This window comes from Bos mutus, chromosome 11, assembly GCF_027580195.1.
Source record: "Bos mutus isolate GX-2022 chromosome 11, NWIPB_WYAK_1.1, whole genome shotgun sequence".
Taxonomy (NCBI): Eukaryota; Metazoa; Chordata; class Mammalia; order Artiodactyla; family Bovidae; genus Bos; species Bos mutus.
In genome coordinates, this window is record NC_091627.1 from 31,442,506 (window position 1) to 31,455,886 (window position 13,381).

General features: G+C 51.6%; 1 protein-coding gene across 6 annotated transcripts in view; it reads left to right on the forward strand.

Moving 5' to 3' along the window:
- Positions 1-13,381, forward strand: part of KLHL29 (kelch like family member 29) — a 331,409-nt gene that overhangs the window by 256,880 nt on the left and 61,148 nt on the right. For all 6 annotated transcript variants that reach the window (XM_005895660.3, XM_070379185.1, XM_070379182.1 and 3 more), the window contains 2 exons: positions 1,720-1,861; positions 3,560-4,072. In XM_005895660.3, coding sequence (XP_005895722.2) covers positions 1,720-1,861; positions 3,560-4,072 — 655 coding nt within the window. The remainder of the gene's footprint in view (positions 1-1,719; positions 1,862-3,559; positions 4,073-13,381) is intronic.

Below are 13,381 nucleotides of genomic sequence, written 5' to 3' on the forward strand. Positions count from 1 at the left end.
TCCCTAAGACTATTGGTGAGGGCGGCTAAATCTCGAAGCCCCTAGCCTACCCTAAGCTCCCATCTGTCCCACAGACAGAAATGGGGCAGAGGCCTCCCTCTGATAAGGAAGCTTGTCCGCAGAATTGTTTCTCCCTCGGGAGATTCACTCTTTTCCTTTGTTTCCTGCGCTGTTCGCAGAACCGAAGCATCTGAAACGCAGCCCAGAGATAAAGTGCTGCCTAATGCAATTAGCTCAGCGCAGCCTACGGTCCTAATAGGATGCGCTCCGCTCCTCCCAGCAGGCCCTGATGCAGGCGCTGTTTGTCATCTGCATTAGGCATCAGAGCCCAGCTAAGTCCGTCCACCCTCCCACCTGCCTGGACTCTTCGCGGCTTCCTGGCGAGGAAAGCCTCGCTGCTCAGAGATGCCCACAAGGGGGCGCTGCCTCCTTCCACCCCGCCAGCTGGGTCACTGAGTCAGCTTCCAGCAGGAGTCCAGAGCGCGGTGGCCTCACTTGAGAGAGGCCTGCAGGTGTCCCTGGAGGCCCCTTTGGCCTCCTGTGACTGTCCCCAGTGGGTGACTGTCTGCTCGAACCCCACGTCACACTTTACCCCCAACCTGGCTGGGCTCGTACAAGCTCTGGTCAGTCCTCCTGGAACTCTCTCTGTTGAGACTCACCCGTCACGTCCCAGTACGAGGCTCTCCAATGTGTCTTTTGGATTTTTTTGTGTGTTTATTATAAATATTATGATTTATAAATACTGGGAATGGCCATAGTAAACAATTTGGCAAATACAGAGGTGTAGACAAAAGAATAAAAGTGTCCCTTAATCCCTTCACCCAAGAAAGACATTCCTGCTACTATTTTTCTTTATTAATCCACCCCTGGATTTTTCCCTTCTGCACATATTATTTTACCCAGTGAGGTTATACGTGTGTCATTTATATTCTGCTTTTCTCATTCAACTTTATCGTGGAATCATTTTGCCATCTCCTTAGGGAGTAAGCATGATTTTTATTGACTATATAATATTCCATGGTAAAGTGTTAGCTCAGGGAGACCAATGCTGTCCCAGTGTTTGTTTCTGCCTTGAGGTTGGTTTTCTCATTAAATACGTGAATTAGTAAATGAGATCCTGGGGCAGAGAGCCTATCTGCTTTCCATAGGGAGGAGCTGAGGGTCCCAGAGAAGATGCTCTCTGCCTTCTGGCCTGGTGTCAGGACCTGCGCTGTCCTCCCAGGGGCCCCAGTCCTCACCTTTCCACGCCTCCTCTGTGGAGGGGGACGCTGGGGGCCTTGAAGGCTGGCGTGGAGGTGGGATGGGGCCTGGCGGTAATGCCTCGAAAGGTCGTCCTCTCACAAGTCAGAGGCTGGGCACATGATGCTCCTGGGCCAGGACTGAGTATACAGTTGGTGCTCAACACCTGCCCATCATGATTGATGTGGTTTATTAATGACCCAAGGACTGGGGGAACTTTATTTCTCACAATACAAGGCTCTCATTCCTTTCTGATAGCTCAGGTGATGGGGGAGGCACCAGGTTAGGCTGGGTGTTCTGGAGGCCAGGAGCTTAGCTGAGGCCACGGCTGCTGCTACTGAACCAAAACACCCTGCGCTTCCCTTGAGGGACTGGATGCAGGGCTCGGTCTTTGCCTCTGGAGACTGCTGGGGGTTGGGCACCGGGGCAGGACTCTTGCCAGGCGGTGGGTGCTCACCCCCCTGCTCTGCTTCTTTCCAGGCCCCCGGAATCTCCAAAGCAGACAATCAGTCCCAGGGACTCACGACCAGCATCCGGTGGGGGCAGACGCCCATCAATCAGTCCACGCCTTGGGACACTGATGAGCCGCCCTCCAAACAGATGAGGGAGAGCGACAATCCAGGTGTGTACTTCAGGGTGGACGGAGACACCTACCCTCTGGCTGGGGCGGGGGGAGGTGTCCGAGCCCTCCTGGGTGGCCCAGCTCCTCAGCAGGTCCTGACCCATGGCCTGCAGAGGCCGGGACCTCAAGCTGCATCAGGGACAGGGAGGAGGCGCAGGGAGGGTGTGACTGTGTGTGATTCCCTAGGCTGTGTCTCCATCCCTTTCTCTGTTGCTCAAGAAAATACTGGGAAGAACAAGGGAGAGAGAATGACATAGGAGTGACTCTGAATCTGCTTTAAGTTATCTTGGTTAGTTATTCCCAAACCTCAGTACTCTGATTCATAAATTTCCAAAGTCATCCATCCAGTGAGGTCTTGCTTTGCCAACAGTTATTTGAGAACTGAGAGAGGTTCCACTCACTGGGAAATGGGGGTTTACCGCCTCCTATAGCATCTCAGGCCTTCTTTGGACAGCTCCAACCATAACAAAAACCTTCCCTGTTATCTCCCATTGATCCCAGGCCTCCCCTTGGGATACACAAAATATGTGAGCTTAGCCATTCACACCACAGCCTTACAGATATCTGAAGACCCCCATTCATCCCCCTCCAAGTCTTCTGCAGGAAGAACACCCTGAATCCTTCAGCCATGCCCTCAAGCCCAGTCCCTTCACCTTCCTCGGCATTGTTCCTCTCTTTGCATCCCTCAGAACCCAACACACAGAACCACGAGTGGTCTGCAGCCCCTCCTTCACTCAACCCCTCTACCTTGATGACTGCAGCCTCACCTCACTTCTGCTCTGTGGGTAACCACATCATATGCTCTCTCAACAGTAAGACCCCAAGGCTGTCCAGGTGGCTATTCTGTCTTTTTCCTCACAGTCTGGCTTAAGCAGCTGGATGTGGGGGACCCAAGAGCAAGACCATATCCATATCTTCCTGTGTGACTCTTAGCATCTTTTCCTGCTTATATTGCTGACCTGTGCCTAAGCCTTCCAACATGATGTCACCTGCAGACTTGGTCATATGTCTTCCATTCCATCATCCAAATAACTGATAGAAAAGGTGAGCCCATCACTAGAGACCTCCCTTTACAACTCCAGCATCCTCTGGGCCATTAGCCGGCTCATGAGTCAATCATTTCTGTGGCTCTACCTCTCTATATGTTCACCATGGAGTTATCTAAGGTTTCACCAACTGTGCTCTGAAGTTCTGATGTGTTTTTCCAGGCTCCCTTACTAGTCCTGCAGAGGACTGAGTGTCAGAAGGCATGCCTTATCCTTAAGACACCAGATTAGCTCACAGTGACACCACCTCCTATTCCACAGGCTTGGAAACAAGCCCCCTTAGCAACCCATTCTAGAATTTTGCTGGCACTGCTTCACGGACACTTGTCAGCTTCTAGTTTTCTCCAGCCTCTCTCATTATCAAAATCGGGTGCCTCATTCTATGTCATCTCATTGCTCACAGCAACTCTGTGAAGTTGGCAGATGAGGAATCTACTCACGGAAGGCTTTGCCTAAGATCACTCAGCTAGTGAGGGCCGACCCAGCGGGGCTTCATCTAATCACAGATTCCTAGTCTGTGAGCTCTAAGGACACAGGCTCCTTGCTCACCTCTCTGACCCCAGCACTCGGCTCAGGGCTGGAGGCCGTCGGTCGCTGTTTGCTGAGTGAATTGTATAACCGGCAGATGACATCTCTCCCATTTCCCTTGCAGGCACAGGGCCGTGGGTGACCACGGTGGCCGCCGGGAGCCAGCCTGCCCTGATCTCACACTCCTATGGAGTGGCCCAGCCTCCCACCTTCAGCCCAGCGGTGAACGTCCAGGCCCCGGTCATCGGGGTGACCCCCTCACTGCCTCCCCACGTGGGGCCCCAGCTCCCGCTGATGCCAGGCCACTACTCACTCCCACAGCCGCCCTCCCAGCCACTGAGCAGCGTGGTGGTCAACATGCCCGCCCAGGCCCTGTACGCCAGCCCACAGCCCCTGGCTGTCTCCACACTGCCTGGCGTCGGGCAGGTGGCCCGCCCGGGACCCACCGCCGTGGGCAACGGCCACATGGCAGGGCCCCTGCTGCCTCCACCGCTGCCGGCCCAGCCGTCTGCCACTCTTCCCAGCGTGGCCCCGGCCACCAACGGGCCCCCCACGTCAGAATCGGCCCACGGGCTACAGATGCTGCGGACCATTGGCGTGGGGAAGTATGAGTTCACGGACCCTGGGCACCCCAAAGGTAAGTCCTGCAGCCCACGCGCTCCTGTGTGCCCGCACCTGTGCCCCCGTGTGTGGTCACCACCACAGCGTGCACAGGAGCCTGGTTCCTGGTGCCCAGCTCCCCAGCAGTCCTCCACTGCTTCAATCCAGGCTGCAACGGGGCCTCCCGCCTGGGACAGCTGGGTCTTAGACTGAGGAGGCAGAGAGGAAAGTGGAGGGCAGGACAAGGAAGGCAGGGAAACGTGGGTAGGCAAGCAGAGGAGGGCGGGGAGAGCCTGCCGAGTACAGGGCCTTCCGCCTTCAGCCCGAGCCCCGGCCCATTCTCCTATCTGACCCAAGGCCAGGCCACAGGCAGCATGAGCAGGAAGCCTCCTCTTAGGTCCGCCTAGAACAGTCCCTTTGGGGGCCTTCTCCATTTTCCACTCAAGGACAGTCAGAACATGAATTGGCCGTGTGCCCATCCTCCCACCCCCAGAAAAGTACCCATTGCTGTGCGTTGGATGAGAGCAGCTCAGGGGTGTGAAGTGAGGCCCACAAGACCCCCCCCCCGCCACCTCCCTGGCCCATCCTGAGGCAGCTAAATGTTTGGTTTCAAGAACTCATGGGTGGTTCTGTGAGACCCCAAGAAAGAGCACTTCCAGCCTTGACCTTCATTTAACCCCCTTCCCCAGGACCTGTTTTCATTCCAGATTCTTGAGAACAGAGCCAGGGGAGGGAAGACACCAGGATATGGTTTGAGGCTGGGCCCCGGCCCAAGGCTTAGAGCAGAGGGTGTCAGCAAACCAGCCTCACTCTTGACCAGACTGAGGGGTCCAGCAGTCAGGATGCAGAGCATCTGGGAGGACCTGAGGCTGCAGCTGAGTCGGGGGGAGGGGGGCGGGGAGCTTACATACCCCTGGACTCGCCCATCCCCTCAAGGTCCACTCCTGCTGAGTGGAAAGGCAGGGCAACCAGGCCTGGACCCAGGTGTGGACAAGAGGGTGCATAATGGGTGATCTGCCCTGCTGGGCTTCCAGGCTCCCTCTGAAAGAGAAGTAGATGGTCTAGAAGTGTGAACCTCGAGCGAGACGCCTCAGCCTCCCAACTTACGAACCCTGAGATGGGGAGAGGGGCTGCAGACCAGAGTCTTAGCAGAGTAAGGGCTCCAACCAGCCATTCTCATCCAGCCTGCCCTCCTGAATCTCTGTCTTTATCCCTCGCGAGCAATTTCTAGGCCTTGTCAAGCATCCCAACAACAAAGCCGTGTCTAGATCTCTGTCGGGTTTAATTCCCAATCTGATTGAGTCTGGACTGCCTTTGTTTTGAAAATCAGCACTAGTTTTAAATGAGAAAATTACATCTAAATTTTGGTAAACTCTTGCTTTGTTTAAGATCTTTTTTTAAAAATTGACTACATTGTTTTTTTATTTTTTGTTTGTTTGTTTGAATTGTTTTGGTTAAGCTCCCTCTCCCTTTGAAAAAAAAAAATGTACCCACAGTTTACATACCACCAACTGTGACGCACTGGGTACTGGGTGTCCGGCTGCTCCCAAGGCTGTGCCAAGGCCTGAGAAGATGGGAGACTATCTTCTCCCATCAGGTAGGGGGAGGAGGGTGTGTCCACCCCACCCTCACCCCATCCCAGGGAAGCTCCTAGAACCGATGAAGTTCTTGCTGCCTTGCCAATTTCAGGCATCCCCCCAGGAAAAGGTGTTGGTTCTGTGCAACAAGGTAAACTGGCCCAGACAGGACCGGTTCCTGGTTTAGGGCTTAACATAGAGCTGGGATCCACCCCATACCCCGCCCCCTGAAGCTGCCAGGCGTAGGCACATCTGATCACCATTAGGCATCTGAGTTCATCAGATCATGAAGATATAGGTGGTCAAGGCAGGTCCCTGCTGAGCTCCTGTTCACGCTGGGCCTGCAGGCCCTGCAGAGCCACACCTGTAACATCATGTGGGGTCAGACAGCACGAACCATCCTCTATCATGGGCCTGAGCCCACAGACAGGAAGGAGGAAACCCCTGGTGGGGTTTGCTCTTCCAGCCACTATGGTGTGAATTCCATGCCAGGCCTGGGGATGCTGTGGGCCTAGAAAGCGTTCACAGCCCCAACTTCTGGGGAGCCAACTAGATTCTCCCAGCTCCAGCTGGTGACCTGGTGACCTGTCCGTCACACCAACTTCCATAGCTCTCCAGTGAGCTGGCTGTTTCCCCGGAAATTACATTGAACTCGCTTCTCTATTTACGGCCCTCGTCAGCTGATTTCTCCCCCCGGTATTTGCAGCAAAGAAAGAGGATGAAGCCTGCACAAATGCCTCCCAGCTCAAGCCTGGGTGGGCTTTTTTCTTTCTTTCTTTTTTTTTTTTAAGGTAATTTCTCCTTTCATTTCTAATCTTAAAAGCCTTTATTGCTAAAGGTATAATTTATCTGTCAGATCTAATGTCAAACAACTGCATATTTTTTAAAATAAGAAACCCGAATTTTGAAACCAAATCTTTGAAACTTGCTGTGTGAGAATCATCTTCCTGACAAGCCCACGTGGGTTTGGATTTGGGTCACTTTTAATTTTGCCCCTAGGGATTTTACATCTCCGAAGTCCAATTGATTTCACACTCCTAAATGACAGGCAGCTGGCTCCGAGCAGGAACCAGGAGGCCCCGCATGAGAACATCAACACTAGTCAGAACTCTACTTTAAAAAAAAAGAACTTTCCTTTTCTCCTGTTCTCTGTCTGAAAGCTTGCCGGGCATTATAATAAGATCCACCATAGAACTCCTTGAGATCTAGCTCATTAAAGTCCCACGATTTTTCCTACTATTGTTTGACGTGACAACCTGGTCTCTCGCGGAGCTGAGTAATTACGAAAAGATCCCCTCCATGAAGAACAGGTCTTGCCAGCCAAAAGGATGGGCCACTGGTATTTTTAGACTTCATTAGTGCCCTGATTTTAAATTTCACATTTTGTTTCTTGTAATTATCTTCCCATCGACTGAGTTGAAATTTCAGTTGGGGCTCTGTTACTGTGCCTTCCCAGAAAGGGTGTTGGGGCTTTCATTTAAAACTTAACCAGTTGAAAAATACAGGTGGTGTGGAAATGCTTTTTGATTTGCAATAGGTCAAGCGATTGTCTCTCATCTCTGACTAGAGAAGCCGGTTTGCATGCAGCTCCCTGTAATGAATGTTATTTCAATGCATTGTGTGCCTATAGATTTTTTCTTAAGAAACTTGAGATAAACCTCCTTTCTTTCTCGAAGAACAATTTGGGGTGGGAGGAATCTGTAGGATTTCTTTTCTTTTTTTTTAAGATTATATATTGAAAGCTAATTAAATTTTATGTGTGCAAAGTGATAAGGGGGGGATGAAGATTTAGTTCTACTCGAATCCTGTTAGGAAATCCCTGAGCCGTTTGTTGGTCTTGCTGCGTTGCACCCCTGAGCTGATCCGCGGGCAGAGGTGGTGACCAGCATCAGACCTTGTGAATCCAGAAAGTCCGGTGTCACTGCACCCGTACCACGTGAACCCAGCTATGTGTGTGTCACCGCAGAGGTGCAGGCTACTGCTGTCATTCTTTCTAGCCCCTACCTTCTTCCATGAAGGATTCTGGTGGCCAGGAGGGTGGCCAGAGACCCCTGAAAGCCCCAAACACTGGGCCTAGTGGCGAGCTGCAGAAAGGCTATTGTAATTTCATCTGCATGTCGGGGGAGAGAGAAGCCAGGCTGCAACTGTCCCCTCTGGCTTCTGGACCAAAAAGCAAAGTCCAAGTTGACCAGAAGTGAAGAGGCTTATCTCTTTTGACTTTAGATTTCATAGGTGAAGGGCCATGAGGGTGCTCAGGGTTGGGGAGTCCTGTAATAGGTGTGTGGGCAGCCCCTTCCTATGGGTTTTGCATCTCCTCCCATTTCACCCTTGCCTCTGAACCTCCACACCATGGAGCTCTGCCACCTTCTATTTGGACAGCAGTTGCCCCAGCCTCCACAAGGGGCAAAGACAGGATCCAGGAAAGGGACTTGGAGGCAGAGTGGACAGCTGTGTGACTGCAGCAAGACTCCTAGCCTCCCTGAGGCTTCCTTGCCTCCTCTTGAAAATGAGATGACAGTACAACCACCAGGCAGAGAGCAGAAGTGAATGAGATCACAGGCTTGACCGTACAGAGCACTGTGCCCACTTACCACCAACCCAGTTGCTCCTGCTGACATAGGTCCCAGCTTTGGGGATTTTAGCAGAGAGAGAAGCTGGCAAAGACACAGAAAGCAGGGCCTCCGCCCCAGTGCAGAGGAGATAGAAGAAGCCCAAGCTTGTTCACGGGGCTGCCAGCCCCTGGTCAAGCTGCTTAACAGGAATGCTGTGTCCCCATCCCTAAAAGGGAGTGGGATGAGTCACCCTCCTCTCCCCCAGCCCTGGCATTCAGCATCGATCTCATCTCTCCCCGCGCCAGCCTCTGACACACTAGGGCAACCCACTCCCTTAATAACAGATTCTAGAAGAAGCCGGGGGTGCAGGATAAAGCTGTCTGCCCACACACAGTTAGCCCAGAGGCACAAATGTCCCAACTGACATCACCTTGCCACAGACCCGCTCTTCCTATCTCTATCTCAGAAATGATACCTTGAATCCATGCAGGAGTTCAGAGTCCAAATCCATGGTCTTCCTTATGCCCTTATGCGCTGAGCCTGGAAACTCCTTTGAGTCTGCCTCCTCTAAATTGGTCCTCCCCTCTCGGTCTCCACACCCTCTTTTCAGGCCAACATCACTCCAGGACTGCATCAGTGGCCTCAACAGTACAACCCCTCCTGTCCAGGGTCCATGCCGCAGCCAAAGTGATCATTTCAAAACACAAGTCTGGTTCTGTTACTCCCTGCCGAATGCCTCCAATGGCCCCATTGCTCTCAGGACATAGCCCCACCCTTGACATGGTGCTCCAGCATCCAGCTCCTGCCTGCCTGCCTCCCAGCTTCATCTCTCACCGTCTCTCATCGCTTTGCTAGCAGGCTGCCCTGTATCCATTCCACAGTCTGGGTTCTCTCCTGTCCAGCTCTGCTCTGAGCCTTGGCTGAGCACTTATGATACAGTTTGCCTGTTTCTGGGTCATTTTCCCAACTAGACTGTGAGGTCCTGGGTTGGGGTCCGGCACAGACTCCACCCCATTCCACCCCAGTTTCCAAGCCAGTACCTGGCACTAAACGGTGAAGAGTTAGAGGAATGAAGCACACAACACTGGGATGGGAATTATCCAGCGAGGTTCCGTGACTTCTCTGCAGCCGCCTCCTCCCTTTGTATGGTGAAAACAGGTTAGTACTTGAGGATCAAGTCATGCAGGGAAGTCTATGTGAGACTTCATTCTGTAGCTGCCTGGTCCCCCCATCCCTGCCCCATACTTCTGGGAACAGAAGTCCATCTGTTTCAAAGCTCCCCCTGTAGCCAAGCATCTCCACCAAAATATTAATCCTTACCCCAGAGCATATGGGAACTGAAACTCTGCCTCAGTTTCTTCATCTGTAAAAGGGGGATAAAAAATAGAATCTGCTTCTTATGGTTGTGAGAATTAAGCAATTTATTTTACATAAAGCCCTTAGGATAGTGTCTGCTGCTGCTGCTAAGTTGCTTCAGTCGTGTCCGACTCTGTGCGACCCCATAGACGGCAGCCTACCAGGCTCCCCCATCCCTGGGATTCTCTAGGCAAGAATACTGGAGTGGGTTGCCATTTCCTTCTCCAGTGCATGAAAGTGAAAAGTGCCTAGCCCTTTGTAATTACATATAAAAGTGTTTCCTATGATGATGGTACAGGACCATCCTTCAGTGTCCACGGCCTTTTAGGAACCCAGGGGAATGTGAGAAAGTAAAGACCAGTTTGCCTTCCAGAGTCTTAGGAGATTATGTTAACATCATGATGTTTGAAGCACCTAGTTCTCAGAGGTCCACTTTGTACAAGAGAAAATTGCCTTCTCTCATTGTAACATTTTACAATCCCCTACCATCACCATAACAACCAGAGGGAACCAGCCTGTTGCTGGGAACCTCCTCCTAATTCCAGGAGCTATTTGTCTTGGGAGGACTCCTCCTAATGACCCACAGGGGCTCTCAGCATCCTTTGACGTTCAGCTTGATATTGGGGGTGCCCAAGGCACTGCAGGGGTCCTCCCCCATAGCCATATCAATAGATGGGACAAATATAATTATGTCACTCCTGCAGACAAAGCAACTAAGGCTGTAGGTGAAGGGGGGTGAGGAGCATGTGGCTGGCAGCACGAAAGGTGGCCAGAAGCCCAGGTCCTGCACCAGACTGCTTGGGTGGAATTCAAATTCCACTACCCATTAACCCAATGAACTTGGCTAGAAACCTGGTATCTCTAAGCCTCTAAGTTATCTGTAACACAGAGATAATAACAGTGCCATCTTCTTAGATCTGCTTTAAGGATTTAACAATGTATGTAGAGCCTAAACACGGTGCCTGGCACATAGTATGCTTGCAATAATGTTAGCTGTTGTTATTACTACCACTACTATAAATTCTAAAGAATGCTGGCAGGTGGGACAGGGAACGCTGTCTGAAGCACCTTTGGCTCAGGATCTCCGTTATTTTTAAAGCAATGTTGTTCAAAGCATTCTCCCAGCTCTGACTGACACAACACTCAACACAGACCTGGAACCAAACCCACAGTCCTGCCATCATGACAACTTTCCCCTTTCCAGCCCCCACCCCAACACACACGCTCCCCCAGGAAATAAGTGTCTCAGCCTATGGAATCTGAAAGTCCATCTCATCTCCATGAGGTCTTTCCTCCTCTCCTGCCCCCAGCCTGCCACAGAAGGCCCTCCTGTCTTCATAGGGCTCTGTCCTCAAGGGATTTGTGAATCATTAATTGGAGGATTGTCCAGGGCTTAACGGTTTTGTTAACAGATCATTTGACAATAAATGAACCAGGCAAGTGGAAAATGCAGCACAGCGGTCAGACCACCCAGCGATGGTGTCATGCTTGGAGCAGGAGGTGGGCCCTGAGCCCCAGCCTGCGTTTGTCCCTCTCGGGGCCCCACTGCTCAACAGAGCACAAGCAGAGTGATGTGCCCTGGGCGCCTTCTCAGTGAGCCAGGAGTGGTACGTGGGCTTTCAGCCCCAAATCTCCACTGAGCATCTTCCAGTTCAGAAATCCCACTCTGGCCCTAACTGTCTGACAGGCAGGGCGAGAGGAGTCCAGACAGCAACTGGAATGGGGTGGTGGGGGAGGCTCTTCAAGTGGGAGCCAAGGGAGGAAACATTTCCATTCCTGGGATTTCAGAAGAGGATGGTGATCCACAGCAGGAAGCCAGCTGCCAGGGTCCCGAGCCCTGTCTTCTCTCGGAAGTTGTGACCCAAGCAGACACCAAGCAGGAATGACCACTAGGTTCTGCATCACTGACACTCAGAAGCCACTGACAGGCTCCAGCCATGTTACTTCCCTCCCTACCTCATCACTAGGCATTTATCGAGCAACTAGGACGTTGCTGGCTCGGAGGTAAAGAATCCGCCCGCCAGTGCAGGAGACTCGGATTTGATCCCTGGGTCAGAAAGATCCCCTGGAGAAGGAAACGGCAACCCTCTCCAGTATTCTGGGGAATGCCATGGACAGAGAAGTCTGGCGGGCTACAGTCCATGGGGTTGCAAAAGAGTCAGACAGGACTTAGCGACTGAACAACAACAATGTGTGTGTAGTATTAGGTACCTACTGTGTGCCGAGTCCACACTTGGCTTCTCCCAGGCACAAGAGGCATGCCCCGTGCAGGTCTCGGCTCCTGCTGAGCCTGAGGTCCTGTGATCGTGTCCACAAAGTTTCAAACACCATGTTGGGTGCTTGGAGGGATGGAGGTCTCCCTGGAAGACCCTGAATTCCACTTGGAGGAGGGCGGGGGGCGGGGGGCAGTAATAAGAGCTAAGGGGCTGGAAAAGAGAAGTCAATGTGGACTGAGCCTTTAAAGGCAGTTGAAATGATTCAGAGGAGGCAAGCGGAAGGCAGGTAGTTCCACAGACACCAGCTCTTAGGAAGAAGGCCTGAAATAAGCGCCAGGAACCCAGAAATCATGACTTCAGTTCCACAGAGTTACACACACACACACACACACACACACACATACACACATCTACCCAAATGGTTCTCAGCGCCCATCCTGATCAAGGACAGGTTCAACTAGTGGTTTATGCTGATTTACACCCATGAAATTCATTCTCTGAACCCTTGAAACATAAAGTCCAGAAAGCCCAGACTTTGCTCGGGCTTCCCAGAAGTTCTCTTTACCTCTCCCCATCAGTGATGGCACAGTAAGGGTCCATGATCTTGGGCAAGTTCAATTCCTCAGTCCCTGTGGCTGTTCTGGTCTTACAAGGTGAAGACCTGTTGGTCTTTGGAGGCTTTCCTCCCGGAAGGAAGCACTTTGGGGTCATCAGCTTCCAACTGAGAAACTGATGCACACTCAGGATCCAGGAAGTCTTGGTAAACATTTCTCTCTCCTATCGTAACAGACGTTAATGGCAAGTTTCCTGTGGCCTGATCACTATTCAAACAACCAACATGTGCCATCCTGCTAGGAAAGGCATGTCCTGTCGGGCTGGCCCCTAGGGCTTTTTAGTTCAGTTTTCAAGGTTAGAGATGAGTTTCAAGAAGGGGAGAGCTGGGCAGGTCTGGCGTGCCTGCTGCCTCTTCCCCAGGGATGGGGAGGTATCAGTACCCCAAACTGTGAGACTGTGGCACAAACCTGGCTCAACAAAAAATGATTCCGTTACAACTACATTCCATTCAGGAGCATGCTTATTATTCTAGAAATTGAAAATGTGAAAATAATACAAGCATAGTAGGTTAGGAACACAAAACATCATGTCAATTGCTTGAAGAAAACAATGGCCAAAATGTTGCCACCTATTGAAACTGTTGTCATTGCCTGATTTCTTAGTGTAACTCTCTTTAAAAACATGTATCTTAGAGGGAAGCCCAAGCATTTTCAGTGCAGCTCCAGAATGTTCTTCGCCTTGTAGCTCTCCCTGCAGGGTTTTGGATGACCAAGTACAGCACCGTGGACCATCTTGTTTTGCCCACTGGCTTCTCACTGCCTTTTCCTCCCCTCTTCCAGTGACCACTCAATGCTCTCATAGCTCAGTGTCTTAGACCCAGGCCTAACATACATCCCAGGCAAACACCTATTAGTTTTTTTTTACCACTTTCTGCAGGACCAATGTCATGGGCTATATGTTAGTTAGATCAGGCCTGCATTACAGAATACTATAGACTGACTCAACAGAAGTTAATTTTCCCACAGTCCTGAAGGCTGAAAATCCAAACTCAGGGTGCCCACAGGTTTTCTAGCGAAACATCTCTCCGTGG